We start from the raw sequence: 23518 nt of genomic DNA, 5'->3' as shown, positions 1-23518 counted from the left end.
TAAAGAATCAGACACACCACACACACACACACACACACACACACACACACAAAGAATCAGACACAGCGGAGAATCTCCAGGCTCGGACTAGTATTTCACTTTGCCTACAGCGACACCCACGCATGTACGCATGTAACCTGTGACTTCTCAGAGGGCCCAAACTCAGATCCTGAGAAGCCCCAATCTCGACAGGCAAGAAGTGGGTTCTCTGTGGCTCTGGAAGCACCCCAGGGACACCGAGTCACACATTCCATTCAACAGATGTTCACCTCCTCAGGCCGGCTCAGCACATGACCCTCGGGTCCCGTGATGCCCAGATCCAGGATCCTCTGCTGTTCCTGCAAGGTTAAAGAAAACGAGGCCGTCAGGGAGAGCTGGACTTCAGATGGCTCTGACTGCTAGAGATCTTTGATCCAAAAAGTTACTCGGACAAGACATAAAGACAGTCCTGCTGACCCCTCACAGCCCTCATCCCAGGACCTCGTGAAGAGAAGGAATCGCTACCCTGTCCCCAGTCCTGCCTGAGCTTTCCCAAGCATGTTCAGCTCTTCCCCTGGGATGCTGAAAGCCCACATGTGCCCCCCACCCCCGAGGCAGCTGCATGACCAGAGGGAAATGACTTCTCTGTGGAAAGGGAACACAGTCTGTGTGTCCCGTAGGACACAGGGAGGCAGGCACGCTCATCACTAACACCCACGCTGCCGGTAAGACTGCTAGCACTGTGCCCCCAGATGGTGGCCCTGGGTCACCCTGCTTTTCCTCCTCACAGCTGAGCTACAGAATACCTTCCCTTTCTCGAGCCCGCCTCTCACCCCGCAGGTCATGAAGAAAACACAAGAGGAAAGCCCCGTACCTCTGCAATGATGTCACCATTTTCTGCGTGGACTTGGGCAATCGCACCGATATCCCGGATCACGCTCAATACTTCATAGATCTGAGAGGGCAGAGAGGAGACGGGGTGTCCATCTTCCTGTACACAAGCACAGCCACTTCCCTCCCGGCCACTGGGGTCAGAAATGCACCCTTGGCTGCTACTACTACAGCTATCTCCTTCGACATGACCCAAGGTCAAGGCTACTGGCCACGCTTGGCAGAGCAGGAACACTCAATAACCAAGAGAGGCAGCATAACCTAAAGGACATGGAGTAGGGGAGGCTCATGGAGGACAACTGGCCCTGCACCAGGCTTGTTGAGGTGGCTCTGAGCCAAAGAGGCAGCTCAGAGGCTGACTCCAGAGCCTGGGAGAACACCAGTCCTGGAGGGCCAGGGCACTGGGATCACACCCTCCCTAAAGGTTAAAGTCACCCAGGGGCCTCATCCATTAACCATTTCCCACGGAGCTAAGGGACATACATACACCAGAGGCAGCTTCCCAGACAAGAGTATTGGTCCCAATGTACCAAATGCCAAGGCGCCTGCTCAGGAAAGCCACCTTTTCTTACCTGGGAATCCGTTAGCTGGAAGCGATCTTTGAAAGCCATGTACACAAGGAAGGAATTTACTCCTAGCAGAGAGACAAAATAGAGAGGCAGAGACCTGGCTTTAATAAACAAACCAAATAAACTGGAAAAAGAATACAAAAAGTATAATACCACGCATATATATATATATATATGTACACACACATATATATATGCCATGTATATAGTGGGCGGGAGCAGGAGAGAGACACAGAGAGGTGGAGACAGAAATAAGGATAAAACAAATGGGGTGGAATATTAACAATTAGTAAAAAAAAAATCTGGAAATAGGGACGCCCAGGTGGCTCAGCTGTTGAGCGTCTGCCTTTGGCTCAGGGCGCGATCCTGGAGTCCCAGGATTAAGTCCTGCGTCAAGCTTCCTGTGTGGAGCCTGCTTTTCCCTCTATGTCTCTGCCTCTCTCTCTCTCTGTGTCTCTCATGAATAAATAAAATTTTTTTTAAAAATCTGGGAATAGGGTGCAGAAGTTCTTAATATCTTGACAGCTTGTCTCTTTAGTTTATAACCATATTGAAATTCAGAGTTGCCCGTGTTGTACACCCATTCAAATACACAGCCAGCAGTATTCACAGCAGCCAAAGGGCAGAAGTGTCCACTGACAGATGAATGGAGACACGAAATGTCATACAGCCATACAACAGAATATTATTCAGCCTTAAGCAGGAAGGAAATCCTGTCACATGGATGAACCCTGAGGACATTATGCTAATGTCACTAGAGGACAGATAAGGAGGATTCCATTAATAGGTCAAACTCAGAGAGACAAAAAGTAGAACGGGGGTTGCCAGGGGCTGGGGGAGGGGGATTGGGGGGTTCATGTTTAACAGGTATGGAGTTTCAGTTTGGAAAGATTCAAAGTTCTAGGGATGGCTGGTGTGATGGCTGCACAACAATGTGAATGTACTGGACATTTAAAAATGACTACGATGGTAAATTTTATGCTGTGCTGTATTTCACCACAATTTAAAAAACTAAAAAGTAAAAACAAAAGTTGCCCTCGACTGTTGGGACTTTAAGAAGAATGTGAATTAGAAGATTCTGTGGATGCAGATCTATAATAAATGTCTTTTCTTTGGTAAACAGACTGCGCTTGAAGCTGACTTTTAAGAAACATTTTTAAGTAAGACAGGGTCCAACAAACTGATGTCGCAATTCTCCCCCTGGCATTTCAGAGTCCTCGTCACCCGAGACACCAGACCAAACATCCCTGCCCCACATCCATCACAATGGTAAACAACTGAGCGGACAATCTTCTAGTCCTGGAGCTTAATTCAAGCCACCTGGGGGTGCTGGATGCTGTCTGGGTTCAATGGCTCAGGACATCCCAGCCTTTCTCTTCTACCAGGCAACAGTTGCTATGGTAACTCCTAGCAGATTTGAAGTAGATTCATTTTAAATATGGAAAGTTAAACCCCCTCAAGCCTCGGTATTCTCTCAAAAGTAAGAAAGGTCAAGGGTAACCTATTTTCTTTTAGGTGGGACCTTCATACCAGGAGGAATCTCAGGATATTCTAGTCCAATACCCTCATGTGAGAGATGTTTTTTTAATTGAGACTCATAAAACTTAAGACTCCAGACTTTCATTTGGGGCGTTTTCTGCTGTATCTATGGATATCTACCTACCGTACTCGGGCCTAGAGATTTCCCTCCTGCTATTGAATCACAGCTCATGGTACTTCTGAGCTTAGAAATCTCAGAACATGAAAGCAACAGGTGCTTCCCTGACAGTTAAGATCCAGGGAGATCAACATCTCACCCCAGGAGTCTAGTCTATAGCCAACCTCAAGAAGACCCCAGAAGATGATAGAACTTGGCAATACCACCTCAACTCCCAAGGATCCTGTGGACAAAGGGGTCCCAGAGGCACCTTGAGGTCATCTAGATTCCCCTAGACTCCCCGGGAATCTTCCAGGACGCAACCTCTGGAATCCTATTTCCTAAAATAGTCCTATAGAATAAGAAAGACCCAGGGCACCTGGGTGGCTCAGTTGATTTAGTATCTGACTCTCAGTTTCGGCTCAGGTCATGAGATTGAGCCTTGCTTTAGGCTTTAAGCTCAGTGGGCAATCTGCTTAAAATTCTCTCTCTCTCTCTCTCTCTCTTCCTCTGCTCCTATCTACCCCTCTACCTCCCTCTCTCCCTCTAAAATAAATAACTCTTAAAAAAAAAAAAAAAAAAGGAAGAATAAAAGAAATAAAAAGGGATCTTTCATGTTGTCCCAGAGCCTCCTCATCCCCAAATCTATCCTGGTTCTTATGGGGTTGTAAAAAGAACTTGCCCAAGTCCCCCACTCAGTGTTCCAGGTACCTACCTCCCCATGATCACCTAGAATCATCACTAGGATAGGCATTCTCACCCTCAAGTCTCCAACCTAGCTGGGTGCAGATCCCTCAAACCAGTAAGCTGTGAATAGTTATTACTTAAGAACTCGTCCCCGTGGTATAGCTCAGGTTCTCATGTCAATGAAAGCTTCTGTTGCTGCCCCGGGTTTGGTCACCTCCAATGGGCACCAGCTACAGCTCAACCCTCTCTCCTAGCAGGCACGGAGGTAAGGCATGGAAGGGATCTGCAAGTGCTATTCACAGACCTGCACCAGCTCATGCACCGAAATGGAAATATCCCCAGAGCTGTTGGTCAGCACAACCTACCGTGGTCCTTCACCAGGGCCTCCATCTCCTCTTGGATGCCCTTATGCCATTCAGTGATGTCCACGTGCAGAGAATAGTCACAGCAGGACTTGCTGTCAGCCCATTCCCTCCACTGGTCGAAGGCTGCCAGCAGGCTTGTCCCGGGCTCGGGCACGACATGGTCAACTAGAAAAGAAGAGACACTGGCAGTTATCAACAAGTCTCAAGGGCCATGGGTCACAGCTATTTTCCCATTTCAACCTTGAGCAAGACTTCTTAGGTTCAAAATCGAGATGGTGATCTCTATAACCTGCTTCTAAGAATCCACTTAAACCAGCTGACTCCCCAAGAGGGAGAAAGCAGAAAGCAGAAACTTGGCATGGCCTGATTACTCCAGCGAAACCATGCATGAACTGCCCGGATCTGATCGCCCAGCTCAAAAGCCCTGAAAGCTCGTACCTCGGGCACATTTCCTGGACAATGAGTCCTTATGGACAATGGCAGTGTCGAATGGCCGGCCGGAGCTGCCAACCCTTTCTGTGTGTTGAGAGCTGCCAGCGAGACGCCCCTCACCAGACGGCAAGGAACTTGAAGATGCTGGACCACAGCCATGCAGACTGGGGCTCTGAAAGGTTCTAGGCATATCCAATCTCTCCTCACCGCTCATATTTCTGCCGCATAATACCACTTTGTCATTTAAGGGAGATCTTTCGTCTTAAGAGTTCAAAGTGTCTTTTAAAACAGTGGTTATTGTTATATAGTTATTGAGTTAGCCTGAGATGGAGGGCAGGGGACTTTGGACTCCGGCTGACCTGAGTTGGTCTCCTGGCTCCACCACCTACCAGCAACATGCTCTTGGGTATGCTGCTTAATCTCCACTACCCTAAATTTCTCCAGTGGTTTAAAATGGGAATATTAGCTGCTACACACATTTCTTATGAGGATTAAATGAAACAGCAGATCTACTGATCTTTTGTCATTCCCCTATTTAAATCTTTCAACAGTTTCCCCTTGCTCTTAAGATAAAGAATCAAGTCTCAAGAAGATTCGGCCCAGCTTGGTCCTTGTCTACCTCTACATCACTCTGGATTACCTCCACCTTGCACTCTGCCCTCCAACCACATTAACTTCCAGTTCCTGCTCCCTTCTGCCACAGGGCCTTTGCAGACGTACTGTATCTCTAAGTCTCAGAGAGCTCTTGCCCAGTAACCCTGATGATGAGAGGTGTACCAGAACAATTACCCCCAATCTTCTGCACAGAGACACTCAAATATGAAATGACTTGTCCGAGGTCAAACCAAACTTAGGCAGGCAGGGACGCCTGGGTGGCTCAGTGGTTGAGCATCTGCCTCTGGCTCAGGGTGTGATTCCAGGTCCCGGGATCAAGTCCCACATCAAGCTCCTTGCGTGGAGCCTGCTTCTCCCTCTGCCTGTGTCTCTGCCCCCCCCCCCCCCGCCCCCAACGTGTGTCTCTCGTGAATAAATAAAATCTTAAAAAAAAAAAGAAAAAAAACTTAGGCAAACAAAGATAAAACCCAGGACTCTAGACACCTAAAGCAATGAATCTTTCTTCTAAATAAAACATTAGGTTTTCTAGACTGGGGTAAGCAATTCTCGGCTAAGAAAATGCCAGCCCCGGCAATGCTAGTGAGCTCGAATTTCTGAAATGGATCAAATCTTGCAGATGCTGCTGAACTGTAATAACTGAGCTTGGGGGGAATCCCTGGATGGCTTAGCAGTTGGGCATCTGCCTTTGGCCCAGGGTGTGATCCTGGAGACCCGGGATCGAGTCCCACATCGGGCTCCCTGCATGGGAGCTTGCTTCTCTCTCTGCCTATGTCTCTGCCTCTCTCTCTCTGTGTCTCTCATGAATAAATAAATAAAATATTAAAAAAAAAATAACTGAGCTTGGTTTTATAGGTCTCAAAAATGTGGACAACGAAGCTGAATTTTCTTTCAACGAAATGTACTTTTAAAAATAAGCAGTAGTATATGTGATTAAATGGGTACGCGCACAGCTGGTATTGTAACACACATCATATTATCTAATGAAAGCAATGAGGATGCGCACTTGTAATGCAAGTCGGTTCCATCTGTAAAATGCTGACACAGAAACCTTGACAAAACAATTCTAATTTTCTTGTGTCCCCCCCACACCAGAAGAAGAAGGGAGGCAGGTGGGGAGGAGGAGAAGAAAATATGATTTTGTGACAATCATAATTTCGACAGACCCTCCCTGGTCACACTCCTGACTTCATCCCTCATCCTGCCACACCAACCTGCATATAAGCAGCCAGATGATCCTCTTAAATCTTTACCCAGATCCCATCACTCTGCTGATTAATCCTCTGATAGGTGTCCACTACCCTTAGGGTCAAATTCAAATCCTCTCCCTTGGGGCACCTGGGTGGCTCAGTGATTGAACATCTACCTTCAGCTCAGAGCGTGATCCTGGGGTCCTGGGATCAAGTCCCACACTGGGCTTCCAAAGGGAGCCTGCTTCTCCCTTGCCCTATGTCTCTCATGAATAAATAAATAAAATCTAAAAAAAATAATAGTAATCAAAAAACAAATCCCCTCCCTGTTCCTACAGACCCAGTCTCATCTCACCAATGTACTCTCAGCCCCTAACCCTGCTCACCACCATCAGCCTCCAGCTGTTTTCACTCAGGGACCTGCCTGACTCCTCCCCACCTCTGGGCCTTTGTACCAGCAGTTCCCTCTCTGGAAACCCATTCCTCTGGCTCTTTACATGGGCATCTCTGCCTCCTTGGGTATATGCCACCATCCCAGAATCACATCCCCATCTGCAGGTAATTTCTGCACCCGCTCCCCTCATTTGCTATCTGACTCGCCCACTAGATGTGAACTCCCTCAGCGCAGGGATTGAGGGCCTGCAAGAGAGGAAGTGCTCAATAAATGTTTTCGATAAATGAGGCAATGCTCCCTTCCAGCTCACATTCCTCCCTGCAAGATCAGGTCAAGCGCAGAAGGAGGTGCTCTCCTGGGAACATGACCAGATTTTTCTGCTCAACCTCAAGTATATGTGAGGTCGTCTGGTGCTAAGCTATTCAAACTTAAGTGTGTTTAAAAATTCTCTTGAGAGCTTACTAAAACACAGGTTCCTGGACATCATCCCCAGAATTTCAGATTCTGTAGGTCTGGGCTGGAACCTGAGAATTTGCATTTTCAATAATCTCTCTTGGAGCTGATATGTCTGCCTTAGACCACTCTGAACATCACTAACTGAGTGCATATCTCTTCCCATTTACTTCTCCTACCACCTGAATTCACGCTCATTCATGCCCATTTTACCAGGAGGGTCCTGTTTCACTACTCAACAGCATTCTCACTTGCAAAAAAACAACTGTAATACAGTCAGGAAAATGGCCTCCCTCCATTTTCAAAAACAGCTCTTAGCCTTACGAACTCTGGAAAACTCAGGGCACAGGCAAAGCTGAAGGCTCCAGGGAAATAAACATGTTTCCTCTAAGAACTAATGACACTCAGAAAAGTGTCCATGAAAAGCCTCCTCGTGTTTTCCCACAGTTCTCTTTCCATAGGAGCTGTCTCCTGGGAAGAGCCACTCCAGGGAACAGGGCAAAAAGTCATCCTCTCTTCCGGAGGAAAGAGAAATTCCCCCATTGAAGACACCAGCCTGCAAAGGATTTGCCCAGAACTCACAGGCCTTTAATCTGGTGATTTTCCTAAGCTACCTGCCCCTGCAAGAGCCTGGCTCTTGCCTTGTAGCTGACTTTTTCCCCTTGTTTAAGATGTGAGCAAAAGCTCATCAACCCAGCCTTCCAACCGGGCAGTAAAGTTAACGATCCAGGGGTTAAAAAGCTGGTTCTCGGGGCAGCTCTACCCTGCTGTATAAACTCTTTGGGAACTCTATGCCTTCATGCATAAAACATAGGCACGAAACTACCCACCGTGCAGAGCTGCAGGAGGTTGAAGAAAGCATGTATGAAAGCACCTGGCAGAAAGAACGTCTGGCACACACTGAGTCTTCATTCCCCTGAGCTGAATGCTCAGAAACACACTGTGGTTCCAGTGGTAGGCCTGCCAATCTGGTTTAGGAGGGAGCCAAGAACATGCCTGGGACGGTGGCCTGAATTTAGGCGTTACAGGCAGTACGCAAAAGTACTTACTCCTAGAAGACACCAGCTCTTTCCAAAGGGCTACTATTACTTCTCTCTAAACTGTCAAAAGACCCCCAATTTTATAAAGAGTTTTACTGAGATGTAATTCATACCACACAATGCGCCCATTTAAACTGGTACAATTCAACGGCTTCTGGGCCAGTCGGAGAGTTGCGCAACCATCACCACAATCTAATTGTGGAACATCACCCAAAAAAAGAAAGCCATACCCATCTACAATCCTTCCCCATTCCTTCCTAAGCCTGCTGCTCCCAGCCCTAAGGCAACCACTAATTTGCTTTTTTCTGCCTCTAGAGATTTGCCCAGTCTGGACATTTCGTGTAAATGGAATCATACAGTATGTGGTCTTTTGTGTCTGGCTTCCTTCACTCAGCATCTTGTCTTCAAGGTTCATCCACATTGGAGCCCACAACCGCCCTCCAATTCCTCTTTATCGCCCTAAGCACTTTCAGTACCCTATTTTTATATTTATAGGATATTGGCAAGGTGCTGGACACACGATAAACAAGCTGCTGCTTGAAAATTCAAACAAAGAACTCCTCTGGAGTTTGCAGGATTTAAAAGACCATATTTTTTTTTAATGTTTTACTTGGAAGTGTAACTGTAGATTCACACACAGTTATAAGAGGTCCTCAGACCCTCCACCCAGTGTCCCCCAGGGGTAACACTTGCTTCACTTTAACACTTCACAACCAGGATGTCCACATGGACATAACCCAAAACCCCAAGCAGTTAGTGTTTCTGATCAGCTCTCAAGGGACCCAACGTTACTGAAAACACAAGAGATGTCAGAAAAGTCATCATCATGGTCCCTGTTCGGGAATTGAAGTGGCTGAGCAGGACTCACATCTCAAAAGTCTGCCAGTTAGATAAGCAAGTGGAGCAGGAAAAAGAGGGGGATAGCTCTGCTGGGCTCCCCTTTGGCCCAGTCTCTCTGAAGCCTCACACACAATTGCAGTTCTAGAAACTCCAATTAGTACACACACCACCCCACACTCCCAGTGGTATTTACTCTATCAGAATTGCCCATCTCCTGCCTCCCATTCCAGAATCATCACTGCCTCATTCTCTAGTCCCGTCACTTAGCTGTCCGTACGTCTGCCTCTCCCTTTCTTGTCCTAGATTAATCAGTGGGCTTGAATTAAAAGCAAACCATCAGGGAGATGACAACAGAAACCACTGCTGGCTCATCCATGAGGGCATCGAGCTGCCATCTACTCAGCAAAATGCCAGTGGCCTATTCAGCAGAGAATAGCTTTTGTTGGTAGAGAGATAAAAGCCCCTGTCCTGCCAGTTAGAATAACATTGTTTTGTTCTAGAAAAAAGCAGAAAAGGAAGAGAAAGCACCTGTCCTTAGGAACATAAGGGGTACCCAGAGGAGAGGTAGTAGAGGAAGGACCAGGGTCAGATGCCCTATGCCTGGTCAGTTCCACCTTTTCATCGTGAGGTTTTCTTCAAGATACTCATCTTCTCTGGCCTTCAGATTCCTCCACCAGAAAATGGAACTAACATTAGTACCTACTCACAGGGTTCCAGTGAGATGTAAAGGAGATGACAGGGGAACTTCCTAGAAGGATGCCTGCCTCAGAGCTGTGCTCAACAACACCAGCGGAATGACAGTTATTCTCCTTTGTAAGGAAAACTGCTACACATAAACCCCTTTGTGAAGTATCTCAGGTGCCTCTAAAGCACAAGCTTCTGGGGCAACCTACCTGCCTTGCACAAATATATCGCTTCTCTGGTAATATGTAGAAGCATTTTCCCAAGAGCTGGAACTGCCTCGAATGTTTGTGCCTGATTTTTCTCATCTACAAACCAGTGCCAATAACACATCTCATAGCACTTTTGCTAGTGCCCAGTAGGATGGTATTAGTAAACAACAAAGTGCTATTCCAATGAGCACATCCTCTTCCTTGTACCCCCTAAAGCGTCAAGCAGGAGGACTGGTGCTTAATAAGCAGAGGAGAGACCAAACATCACACATGCCTCTGGCCCTAGGACTGGAAAGGCCGTGGCCAACCCTAGGACTGGAGCACCAAGGAACCTCTTTCTCCAAGAGGCCCAGCCATGGGGCTCCGGGATGAACACTCCAATCCAGGGATCCCTAGCTCTCTTGGAGCCTGCAGCTTTCCTGTCTGCCATGGTTGTTAAATCCCAGCCTTCCTGAATGCTGGCAAGGGGACCCACCACAGTGAACTACCTTTAACATAAGTCTAATTCACACATTTCAAAATGGGAGTAACAGTAAAAATAATCCTTATTGAATACTTCCTATGTCCGGTACAATTTCATGCATCTTTTGTGGATCATCTTGTTTAATCCTTACGTTGGGCCAGCATGGGCCCGTTTTCAAGTGGAGAAGCTGAGGGCAGTGGGGTTAAGTAACCTGCTCGTATTACTTAGCATGCAGAGATACATACAGAAGGTCTGCAACATTCATACCGCGTGTGCCTTGGCCAAGCAAGGCCCTTGGTAGAACTCTGGAAGGTGTGAATAATGTGGCCATAGCCAGTACTGTTGACAGGCAGAGGTGGAATGTGACCCCAGACTCTGACTCCAGAACCTCTACTCTTAAGAGTGGGGAGGAATGGATCATTGAGAAGGGAAATGGAGCCTTATCCCTTTATTTTTTATAACTACAGCATGCAATTCAATTAATTCAATAAAAAGAAAATGGTATAATTAGCCTAACAACCACAGGGTTGTTTTTTTTTTTCAACCACAGGGTTATTAACTCATGCTCCCAAGTGCTTGACCTTAGAGACACCTGGGTAATCCCTTTCTCTTTGCCAAACTTTCTTTAATGTAACCTTTCTTTTAAAGCTGAACAAGTAAAAAAATAAAATAAATAAATAAAGCTGAACAAGTATAGTCATACAAAGCAAGCTGAGCCAGGAGTAATTGTTCCGCATCCAGTGATCGCTGCTAGAATCATTAAGCCAGAATCTAGAGGGAATAAGGGCTGAAGCGAGATCCAGTAAAATGTATTTATAAAACAAGCAAACAACCTCTTATGTGATCTGATGACCAGCCAGCTTTGGAGGAAAACAAAGAGGTAGAAGATACAAACCATAGCCTTAAAATGCTTAAAATCTAGTTTCAGGGGAAAAAAAAAAAAAGGCATTACAGTGTGCACACAGGAAGGGATTTTGCTCGATCCTCAGGCTACTGTACATCCCCACTCTTCCCTTCTCAACCAAGCTCTGCAAAGAGCTGAATGCTGTTGATGCCTCACCTTGTCACCTCCCATTCACTCGTGGCCAACTGCACCCTTGGCTCTAGTGTGCCAACACCCCCGAACCAGCTCTCATTTCTCCTCATCCCCTGGGGACCAGTACCACCCTCCAAGGCCTTGGTGTGACTGCCCGCAGCGTCCGGCTGCCCACACCCACCCCAACTTCTGGACAGCACCCCACATGCTTGCCTCAGCTTCTCTCAACAACTGTCCCCTGGCCCCTCTTTTGCCCCAGTGTTTTCAATGCTGCTGTTCCCAGGAGCTCCGTCCGACATCCTTCAATTCCACTCACATGTCTGACATTTATTCAAAAGGTCCTGGGCCGGGGATCTGAACCACAGAACTGCAGGCCCTCCTCCAGCTGGCCTGCACAGGGCCCCTTATTTCTTGCTCTTGTTTCTTTTCTGGTCTTGTTGCCCCCAGCCATGTCCTCTCTCTCCTGCCTTCTGATCTCCTTCCTCCTCCTTCCTCTGCTTCCTGCTGTCTTCTCAGTGCGTCTCAGGCTCAACATTCGATGGGTGATGGATCTGGAGTCTGGGACTCTCCTGGGTCTCAGGTGAATCCCAGGATGAGCAGCTAGAAGCAGGGGAGACCCGCAGGCACCAGCACCTGTTGGGGTTGGCTTCTGCACGTGATGGGAGCTGCCCATCTAGAAGCGGGTGGCGGGCACGTGCAGTCCACGCTTCCTGTCCACCCATTTCCCTTCCTGTGGCCTGCGCTCGCTGGAATGAGATCACACTCTTTCCAGGTTGCTGGAAGACTGACTCTGGGAGTTGAGGGCTCAGAGCTGGAGTCTGAGGATGGGAAAGGAGAAGTGGGGAGCAGGGCAGAGAAGGCCCAGCTTCTAAACCCAGCGTTATCTCTGACTCTGAAGACGATCCTAGAAAGACATCTTCAGCTTTCCTCCTTTCTCACAATATAACACAGGCATGACCAGAGCTCCCCGCATTAGAGAAATATATCCACCCCCGTAGAAGTCTTTTCCAGGGGGACAATGGAACCATGTCATAAGTTCATACCACTGTTTGCATTTATGTGATGGCAATGGTATCGACCTCACATGGGTACAGCTTTTCAGCGATTCACAAAGTGCTACCATATGCCTTACCTCACTGGATGCTTTAATAGGGAGGCAGATATATTTATGGTGCTGGTGGCACAGATGAACCATGGCTGTGAGACCTGCCTGCAGTCCTGCAGACACAAACTCACAGAGCCAGAGCCCAAACCTACCGTGTTTTACCGCCTTTACTAACCACCACCTTCCCAGGGTTTCTACAAAAACCATTCACCTCAACTCTTCAAACGTAGGCTTTTTTCTATCATCAAAAACATATGCAGGTTCACTTAAGTGTGCAGCTAATGACCTTAACCTAGTGGACAGAGGAGGAAATGGCCAATGTGAGCCGGTGACAGTCAACTTGGGGTGTCAGATAAAAAGCTTGTCAAAATGTCAGCACCTCATAAAACCCTTTTCTTTGAGGCCTGGCGTAGCCTGCACATGGCCCAGTGTGCACATGGCACACAAGATCAAAGGCCAGGCTAATGAAATCTGTGTGTGGCGATGAAGGGTCATTTATAACGTGTAAATCCTGAAGAGCGACAAACCACACAATAGGCAGATAGCCTCTCTCTGACTTAGCAGGAGCAGACATGGAGAGACTGGGAGAGTGTGAGAGCCCATCTGTAGGCAGCATGGGCTCAAGCTTCCCAGGAAGGGTCCGTCAGAGTTGACCAGTGGACTTGGGGAGGGAGAGAAGAAAGTCACTTCACCAGGAACAATTTACTTCAAATTCAGCCTCTGGGGTAGTACTAAATTCACTCAGAAAGGACATGCCATGGGGGAAGGTTCTACCAAACCATGAATGGTGAGAACAAATCTGCAGGAGCATCACTTAACCACCAGAAATGTTTAAAGTTGTCTCCGACTGTTGGTGATGATCAACGATGCTCCTGAGAGCCCAGATGTCGGTCTTATTCTACCTGAAGAGGTATCCATGGTAAGAATCAGGTTCAGATCCAGGATACTTAGAAATCATTTTGTCTTTTTACAGATGAGGAATCTGAGTCCCAGGGAAGTTTCAAGAGTTGCTAAAAGATACACGAGATGAGTAACACCAGAATTAATCTGAGGTCTGAAGCTAAAACCTGCACTGTGGCCTTCACTTTTTTCTTTTATAAAAGAAGAAAATAGTACCTAAACCCCACCATCCTAATAGTAACCAGAAACCTTTTTTGTATCATCTTCCAGATTGGTCTTGTAGATATATTTTATATGGGGGGTAATGACAGGGCATGATGCCTTTTTCCTTAATACCATCTCATCCTACAATCTTCATAATACCATTATTCTAAGAGCTATTTGGGGGGAATCTTCTAGAACTTTGTTAATCACTTCCCTCTATTGAACGTATAGACTGCTTCCAGTTTTCCCATGTTACTTAATGTTCTCAGGAGTGCAGCCATGCAAATCCCTCTCTCCTTTTCTTGGTGCTTTTCTCTGGAGAGGGCCCCAAAGCTGGGATAAACTATATGGTTCTTAACACAGATGACCATGTTGCATTCCAAAAGTGTCACCCCTTCACACTGCCATCAGCAACACGCCAGGATGTCACCCCAGCCAGTGCTGGTGTTTTCATTTTATTTGCTTACTGTTTAAGGGGGTAGGAAACAAAGATCTTTTCACTCTGCTAAGCCATCTTCTCTGTTTCAGATAAATGGCCATCTTCCAAGACCCAAATAGGGAACTGCGTAATCCATGAGAGACCAGACCAACCAGCTGTACAAAGAAGTCACTGACGATTTAACAAGACCATGATTAAATGGCCATATCCGCCATCTTAGCTCTGGTCCCCCCTCAACCCATCTCGCAGCTTTGTCTCGGGAGCCCAAAGAGGACTCCCACTCAGGCTGCCTTGCCAAGCATCTGAGATGTAGGCAGAGCAGCAGCAGAGCTGGAGAGAACCCCAGCCTCCCCACGCCCCAGGTGCACAGAGAGGCTGCGCTTTGTCCCAGCTCCATGTATGTTCACAGAAAGACAGACACTCAAGAGGAAGTGCCATCCCCAAAGCACGATGATGAAATCGTGGCCCGGGGAAAAGGCGAGGAGAGCCAAAGGTGAAAATCCCAGCCAAATTCGTTAGAATGCAAAGCTTCAAACTTCAGGTCCATGGAGAATTTCTCCAAGAGATGTTGAAATCGTTGGCTAACAGCGGGAGGAGGGTTCTGTTTCCTGTAATTAGACAGGCATTCGGAGTCTGAAGAAAAGCCAGGTTTATGGCATCTCCTATCCTTGCACCGGTGGGAGAACCACAAAGTCGGCTACAGGCTAGCATTTTGATCCTGGGATTCCTCAGAGCATCATGAAGCCCCGGGGAGTGACTCCTCCCTACAGGGCTGCAGAGGCCCCTCAGGTGGCCGGCTCTCAGATGCCCTGCTCAGACCACTGGGCCTCAGCACCACTGCCTGCAAAGCTGGGCTCTCACTCATGAAGGAAGTGTTAGAGAACCAGGAAACACAGTGCTGTGTGGGAATAGTCTCTGATGCTGTGAGTGTCCATGCCGAATGCGCCAGACACAAGGTATGATGAAAACCCACAGGTGGGGGTGCCTGGGTGGCTCAGTTGGTTAAGCATCTGCTTTCAGCTCGGGTCATGATCCTAGGGTCCTGGCATCAAGCCCCAGGGGGACTCTTTGCTCAGTGGTGAGCCTGCTTCTCCCTCTCCCTCTGTCCCTCCCCCTGCTCATGCTTTCTCTCTCCCTCGCAAATAAATTAATAAAATCTTAAAGAAAGAAAGAAAGAAAGAAAGAAAGAAAGAAAGAAAGAAAGAAAGAAGAAAGAAAGAAAGAAGAAAGAAAGAAAGAAAGAAAGAAAGAAAGAAAGAAAGAAAGAAAGAAAGAAAGAAAGAAAGAAAGAAAGAAAGAAAGAAAAGAAAGAAAGAGAAAAAAGAAAGAAAGAAAGGAAACAAACCCACAGGCAGTGCAGCACTGCTGAAGTGCAGAGCTTGGCTCCACAGCTCACCTCACTGGGGTTGAGGTCATGGCTCTGCCACTGACTAGGTTCTAGGACCTTAGGTAAGTAACTTAAACCACTTCCTCCATGCCTCAGTTTCCCCATCTGCAAAAGAGCAGCAACAGTGGCTACTTCCTAGGATAGGGGTTAAAAGCATGAACTCCATAGTTAGACTGCCTGAGCTGGCACCCCAGCTCTAGCATCCATCCACAAGCTAGATAACCTTAGCAACCGTCTCCTTCTCTGGGCCTCAGTCTCCTTACCTGTAAAATGGAAATTGTAATAGTACCCACTCACAGGGTTGTTATGAAATAGTATTTATAAAGGGCTTAGGACAATGCTTACGCAGAAGGTTTTACATAAGCATTCATTAAATTAAAAGCAAAAGATTGTCTTGAGGACAAAAGGTTGCTTGAACCAGTTCCTGGCAAGAAGTTGGTCTTCCCTAAATGTTCCATTTTACTAAGAGGTATCACATGGTGGGGGGTGGGGGGGCAGCAGGGCTTAGGTCATCTTAAGGGCAGAGAATCTAGGACGTTGAGGACCTTCTCCCCAGTGCTGCTTGTCGGCCAGGGAGCAGTGGAAGGGCTCGGCGAAGTGCGCTAAGGTAACAAACCCACGAGGAGTCATATGTATGGGAAGGGTCAGGATAAAGACCTTACTGGAGGAGACAGGAGGCTCCCGGGCCACAAGAAAGGCGTGGAACTTTAGGTCTTTTGCATAAAACGGAGTAAGACCAAGACAAGCAAAACAAATCTGTCCTGTTGACATAGCAAGTAGGCATTGGCTCTAAAATAAGAGACAGTAGGGGCACCTGCGTGGCTCAGTGGTTGAGTCTGCCTTTGGCTCAGGGCGTGATATGAGGGTCCTAGGATCAAGTCCCCCCCACATCAGGCTCCCCGCATGGAGTCTGCTTCTCCCTCTGCCTGTGTCTCTGCCTCTCTCTCTCTGTGTCTCTCATGAATAAATTAATAAAATCTTTATTAAAAATGAAATAAAATAAAATAAGAGACAGTAAATGCTAGTGCAGGAAGAATCAAAGACCCTCTTTCAAGAAACATAAATGGAGACTTGTCACCTCCCAGAGAACATCCCTCCCCAACCCCTTTTAAGCCCTGGATACAGTGATGGAAATAATCTTCCTATCAAATGAAATGTATTAGGAATGAATAAACTCATCCCCCATTTTATTAGGAGTCAAATGAAAGAAAAGTGACCCAATCAGGACAGAAAACACAAACCACTAACAGAGTTCATGCAATTCCAATCACAAGCAAGGAAACCTGGGCCTACCCCAGAAATGTCAGTTCAATCTCCAGCAGACTTTTAAAACCCTGAAACTATGTTTTTTTTTTTAGATTATTTTCTTTCGGGGATCCCTGGGTGGCGCAGTGGTTTGGCGCCTGCCTTTGGCCCAGGGCGCGATCCTGGAGACCCGGGATCGAATCCCACGTCGAGCTCCCGGTGCATGGAGCCTGCTTCTCCCTCTGCCTATGTCTCTGCCTCTCCCTCTCTCTCTGTGTGACTATCATAAATAAATAAAAATTAAAAAAAAAAAGATTATTTTGTTTCAAATATTTTATTTATTTATTTATTTATTATTCATGAGAGACACAGAGAGAGGCAGAGACAAAGGCAGAGGAAGAAGCAGGCTCCCTGCGGGAAGCCTGACATAGGACTCGATCCCAGGACTCCAGGATCATGACCTGAGCCAAAGGCAGAGACTCAAGACTGAGCCACACAGGCTGCCCGAAACTATTTATATTTTCAAAAACCCAGAGGGATATGAGCACCACAGGCTAGGATCCATGATCTGGTTCTCCCCTCTCCCCTTTGGGAAAGAGAGGACCCAGCAGGAGGTGAGCTTCCTAAGAGTTGCTAGCAAAGGCAGCTCAAGGGCCTGCAGATTTCCTGAGCACACCCGCTTTCATCAGCTCTGTTTATAAGACACAATATCCTGGACATCAACAGGATGACTCAAGAGTATGTACGAGTGTGTGTGTGTGTGTGTGTGTGTGTGTGTGTGCGCGTGCACGCGCATGCATGCACATGTTTGTGTGTATGTGCATGTGCACGCCTGTGTAAGCATGCTAGGGACCAAGGGGTGGGAGGTGAGCTCCCGTGATCCCCCCAAGGCTGCTTGAAGGAAATAGATACTTCCCTGTTTTCACCATAAAGTCTGCCATAAAATAAAATCCAGACTACAAATTACAGAAAGAGTGCAGAGAAGTAAGGAGCCAAGGGGGAGGCTAGGGGCACTAGGGGGCCAGGGCATGACACCCTGCACAGTCTCCATGTGGGGCCTGGTCTGCCTCCATGCTGAAGAGCTCCACCTCGCAAGAGGGGCGGCAGCTGGCAGCACCAGGCCCAGATGAGGTGGCTGGGGAAACATGTGAGTAATGACACTTCCTCTGTTTGTCTCAGCTTTTGGTTGCCCAGGGCTACCGGACCACAGATTCAGCTCTGGCTTGCCAAAAATAAGAGATTACAGGGCTGTGCGGAACATCACAAAAAAATAAAAGTCACACTGCCAGGCTTTCACGTGCAGAGTGGGTTGGGCTCAGTTTTCCTTCCTGCTGGTCCCTCATTGGAAAGGAGATTCAACTATAAACTCAAGGACCTGCAGCTTCCCAATTAGAGACCAAGAGAAACCCAGTATTCACATAACGGGTGGAACTATGTCAAATGCTACAGCCAAAGACCCAAGGTCAAGGTCAACAACAGGAAAAAACAGGAAGCAAATTAAAGAAACAGCCATGTTTACATTCCTATTTAAGTAGATAATCTGACAAACCCTATGACCTAAATATAATCATCTTTGTGCGGAAATATGGTCTGAAATAAAAGACGTGATGTTCACGCCCACTATATTTTAAGACATCATTTATGCACATGCACCAAGTTATATAAAAAAGACAAGAGTGCCTAGTTCAAATAAGAACTGATGTGTTCACAGGACTCTTAACTAATCCACCCTTGTACAAAGCTGCTATGACAGAGTCTCACTGTATCTGGAAAAGAATGTATCAGCTCTTGGACTGGAGCTCAATCCAGAAACAAACGCATGAGGAGCCTGGTATCTATTCTGTTTATTCCAATGTTGCACAACTGTCTTCCTTGCAGCCCCTGCAAAGAAAGTCGGGCAGGGAAAGAAGAGTTGGTGATGTCATATGTTGACTGAGCCCTATCTAAAGCCAATATAATTGACGGGTGTTTTCTTCCTAGGAACCTGGACTGAATTCAAAAACATAGCCTAACATCTCTGGAGTCTGAACTATGGTCATTGTACCATCATGTGCTCTCTATCTCAGGCTGAGGGCTAACCGTTCAATGGGTCTTTTTCCCCTAGTTGATTAATAAGACTCTGAATAACAGCCAATGTATCTGGACAATGAGGTTTAAGCCTGATAAGGGAACCAGCTGTTCAAGGAGCTTTTTTTTTTTTTTTTTTTTTTTTTTGTTAAAAGAGAGAGTGAGTGTGTTCACATGAGCAAGTTGGGTGATGGGGGAGGGACAGAAAGAGAAAGAAAGAGAGAATCCCAAGCAAAAGAAAGAGAGAATCCCAAGCAAACTCCATGCCTCAGCATGGAGCCGGACACAGGGCTTGATCTCACAAACCTGAGATCACAATCTGAGCCAAAATCAAGATTCGGATGCTCAACCGACAGAGCCACCCAGGCATCCCTAGGGAGCCTTTCATTAAGCCTCACAACTGTATGGGTAGCTGAAAGTTCACAAACAAGCCAGCCTCTGCCACTGTACATAAAATTCAAACACTTCCTCACATTATGCTCTCTTCCTCCCCAGGAATGACAGGAGTAAGAGATAATATCCCAGATGCAAAAGAGAGTTCCAAGGAAACTTTTCTTTTTATAAAATTCCTTTAAGTGAAAAAGTGTTTAAATGTCAATAACCTGGAAAACAAGAATGAATTTAGGAAAAACCCAAAATGTTCTGTAATTCCATCATCCAAAGAAAATATACACTGATGTATGTCTACCCAATCTTTTCTCCTACCCACCAACACACCCACATATGTATTCTTTACAAAAGTGGTGCCCTAATTTACATAACTTACAGTATGTAAATTATATTTCAATGAAGCTCTTTAAAAAAAATAGCATCAAATTGGACATAGTGATCATGGTCTGCTTTCTTCCATCAATATACTGTGAACATGTTCATATTAATAAATATTTTCCACTGTGGTTTTTTAATGGCCATCATTTAATTGACCAATCTATTTTGCTCATTTTTAGCTTGTTTTTAATTTTTTCTCATCATAATGTTACAATGAACACCTTTAAAGGGAAATGTTGCAGATGGATATTTCAGAGTCAAAGGAGATGTGCCTTGCTTATAAATCATCAAAGCTCTTGTTAGATATTTTCTTACTACCTTCCAGAAAGGCCATACCAAAGTGAGCACCTAGCAGCAGTTTAAGAGTGCCCATTTCACATCAACAAGGATTACAATCCCTTTTAATATCAGAAAATTTAGAAAACAAAAACTTAGCTCATTGTTAGTTTATATTTTATATTACTCATTCAATTGAATATTTTTTGATAAATTTAATGATAGAATTATTTCTTCTTTTGTGAATATCATGTTCATATCCCTTAGCTTTTCTATTAGTGTTCATCTTTTTATTGAAATGTTAAGGGACACCTGGATGGCTCAGTGATAGGGCGCCTGCCTTCCACTCAGGTTGCGATCCTGGGATCTGGGATCGAGTCCCACATCAGGCTCCCTGTGAGGAGCCTGCTTCTCCCTCTGCCTATGTCTCTGCCTCTCTCTCTCTCTCAATCTGTGTCTCATGAATAAATAAATAAATCTTTAAAAAAAAAGAAATGTTAAGATTTCATATTTTCAACGCATCAACCCTTTATCATATTTGGCAAATCTAAATTCCTACTTCTGGTGTTCCTTTTAACTAGTTTACTCTGATGAAGTCTTTCTACATTGTCAAGTGCTCTGTCTTACCTGATTCTCCCTCCAATAAAATATATAAAGTACAGGACTCTTCATCTGTGTTCTCTTCTTGTTCATTTTGACCTTGTTGTTTAAATTTAACTTAACCCATCTGAAAGGTATTTGGAAATAGGATGTCAGGTAAGGAATTTATCTTTCTTTGTTTTTCAAATGGTTAACTATGCCAGCATAGTATTATGACTATGCCATCATTTCACCATGAGTTGGATATGTTCCTTTTTTCACACGCTAAATACTTAGAGTTGGTTCCACTGACGAATTTTCTACTTCATGTCATTGATGTAGATGTCTTTTCTGGAGCTAGTCCCTACCACTTGAATTATGACATTTTTTAGTTTTTTAAATATCCCATTATGCATAGCTTCCTGCCTTTCTTCATTATTTTCTTCTAAAATATTTTCTTGGCTTTTAATATCTGTTGATTCTTTCACCTGAACTTCAGAATCATTTAGTCAAGTGTCAAAAAATAAAATACCTTTTGAGGTTTTGCTTGGAATCACACTGAATTTATAGATTAATCTCTAAGGATTTTGCTTCTTTACAGTGTTAGGTCTTTCTATTCATTAACGTGGGGTTTTTTTTTATTTATTAATGTCTTCTCTCAGGTCCCATATTTAAGAATGTATTCTTATAATTCCCAGTTATTTTATATTTTGTATAGCTATTATAATTTTAAGAATACTATTGTGAATGGGATTCTTAAAACTACATTTTCCAATTGGCTATTTCTGGCATATGAGAAAGCTGTTAATTTTGAATATATATTTTTAAACTGGTCATATTAATAAACTTTCTTCTTAAATCGAATATTCCCTTCAGTCAATTCCTTTGAATATTTAAGACCATCTAACAAATAACATCCATTTTATTTTTTCTTTTCCAATATTTTTACCACTTATTTTTCTTGTCTTATTACATTAGCTAGGACTTCCCGAACAATAACTGGAGATAATAACTGGCATTCTGGTCTCTTAGCAGGGAGGGAGACGTTGAAGTATGTGTAGGTCAGCACTAGTGCTCCTGCCTGAGCCCCATGGCCCACAGACTTGATGCAAAATTAAAGTTCAAAGCAAGAGAAGATAGCAGCTTCTACACACTTTCCACAACTGAACAAAAATGCCTTTGAGAAACATATAAGATACTGGATCAAATGAAGACAATGTTAATTATTTCCTATGGTAAATACAAGACTTGACAGGGAGGGGGTTAGAACAGAGATGGCCGGATGTCAGACTTTTCCTGGGTCCTGCCATGAAGGAGTGCCAAAGCATAGTGGCCATGGAGCTCAAGGGGCAGCCAGCAGCTGATCTCCTTGCTTTGTGCTTCCTCTGATGTTCTCCATGCATTCATTCACCACCCCTTTCCCCAGCTGGGCCCATTTCCCTCTCCTCTAAGAAGTCTTCCAAGACCGTCCAGATGGAAGCTGTCCACTTGCTCTTCGAAGCTGGGAGAATACGCACCTGGCTTTCACCTCCTCCCTGGCATAATTTCCAAGGCACAAGGACATCTATCCAAATCTGGCCACCTGATTCCTCACTCAAACTCCATAAAACTGCCAAAAAAACTTCTATTCTGTCAAAACAAACTGCTCTTAGGGAAGGGTGGTTATAGAATTCAATCAACACCTGTCTCTTTCTACTTTCATACAGCAGTGAGGATCTCACTCCTTTGGTCCTCGAGTAGAAGGAAGACTTGAAACATGAACATAAATGAGGGAGGGTGGCAACCACAGTCAGATACACTAGCACTGCTAAGAAAGACAGGAAGGGAGGAGGCAGGAAAATGATGAAATGGAGACAAATATTCCCAACAGCTAGAGACCATTTGTGGGAGTTGTTTAAAACACAATTCTTTGAAAGCAGCACAGCGCTCTAACAGATCCTAGTAATAATGCAGAGCCATCAAGAGAGGCTTAAATTATGTCCCATTCCCTTCACTTAGAAGGGACCAGGCACTACTCCTGAGGAGGTATTCTTTTAAGTGTATAAGAACAGCAATTATATACATACATATATTTTTTTTTAAGTAAACTCTATGCCCAACGTAGAGCTCAAACTCATGACCCCAAGATCAGCATTCACATGTTCCCACCAACTAAGCTGGCCAGGTGACTTTGAAGAGGTATTTTTCATCAAAATAGTTAAAAATGCTTTTGTTTTAAAGAGTAAATTTTTCAGGAGAGGATGGAAGGTACCTCTCAGAAAGGAAGGGATTAACATTTATCGCGTGCCAAGCATATACTCAGCAGTTTGTATAATCTATCAAATGTAAGCTGCACAGTAACCTTGAAACCTCATATTACATATCAGAAGAATGTGGCTAAGAATTACCATATGATTCAGCAACTCCATGTCTGGGAATATATCCCAAAGGATTAAAATCAAGGACTGCAACAGATACTTGCTCATAGAAGATTGCTCACAATAGCCAAGAGGTGGAAACAACCCAAGTGCCCGTCAACGGATGAGTAGACTGAAAAATATGGAATATCCATACAATGGACTAGAACTCAGCCTTTAAAAGGAAGGAAATTCTGACACCTGCACCAACACGGATGGACCTTGAAGACACTGAGCTGAGTGCAATAAGCCAGTCACAAAAAAAAAACAAATGTGTCTGATTCAACAATCCCACAATGAAATTCTATGAATTTCAAATTCATAGACACGGAAAGTAGCATAGTAGTTGTTGGGGGTTGCGGGGAGGGGGATCAGAGAACTAGTGTTTAACAGGTATAGAGCTTCAGGTTGGGAAGATAAAAAAAGTTCTGGAGGTGGATGGTGGTGATGGTCACACACAATGTGAACGTACTTAATGCCACTGAGCTATACACTTAAAGATGGTCAAAATGGTCAACTTCATGTATGTGTTAGAGCAATTTAAGAAAATAAATTAAAAAGGAAAGAAGGAAGAAATAGGAAACTGTGGCTCAGAGAAATAAAAAATGCTTGCCCAGCTGGTGTGCAGTGAAGGGAGAATTCAAACACCATACGGCCAAATCCAGAGTCCAT

The 23518-nt window shown here is 45.2% G+C and overlaps 1 protein-coding gene across 2 annotated transcripts in view; it reads right to left on the bottom strand.

The window, feature by feature from the left end:
- The window catches only part of DPYSL2 (dihydropyrimidinase like 2), a 136890-nt gene that overhangs the window by 28750 nt on the left and 84622 nt on the right, over positions 1 to 23518 (bottom strand). For both annotated transcript variants that reach the window (XM_041766354.1, XM_041766355.1), the window contains exons 4-7: positions 4128 to 4292; positions 1443 to 1504; positions 854 to 934; positions 270 to 338 (exon numbers count right to left, since the gene is read on the bottom strand). In XM_041766354.1, coding sequence (XP_041622288.1) covers positions 270 to 338; positions 854 to 934; positions 1443 to 1504; positions 4128 to 4292 — 377 coding nt within the window. The remainder of the gene's footprint in view (positions 1 to 269; positions 339 to 853; positions 935 to 1442; positions 1505 to 4127; positions 4293 to 23518) is intronic.

The sequence above is a fragment of the Vulpes lagopus genome, chromosome 8, assembly GCF_018345385.1.
Source record: "Vulpes lagopus strain Blue_001 chromosome 8, ASM1834538v1, whole genome shotgun sequence".
In the NCBI taxonomy this organism is placed as follows: Eukaryota; Metazoa; Chordata; class Mammalia; order Carnivora; family Canidae; genus Vulpes; species Vulpes lagopus.
Note: the sequence above shows the minus strand (reverse complement) of the source record. Positions and strands in the feature narration are given on the sequence as shown.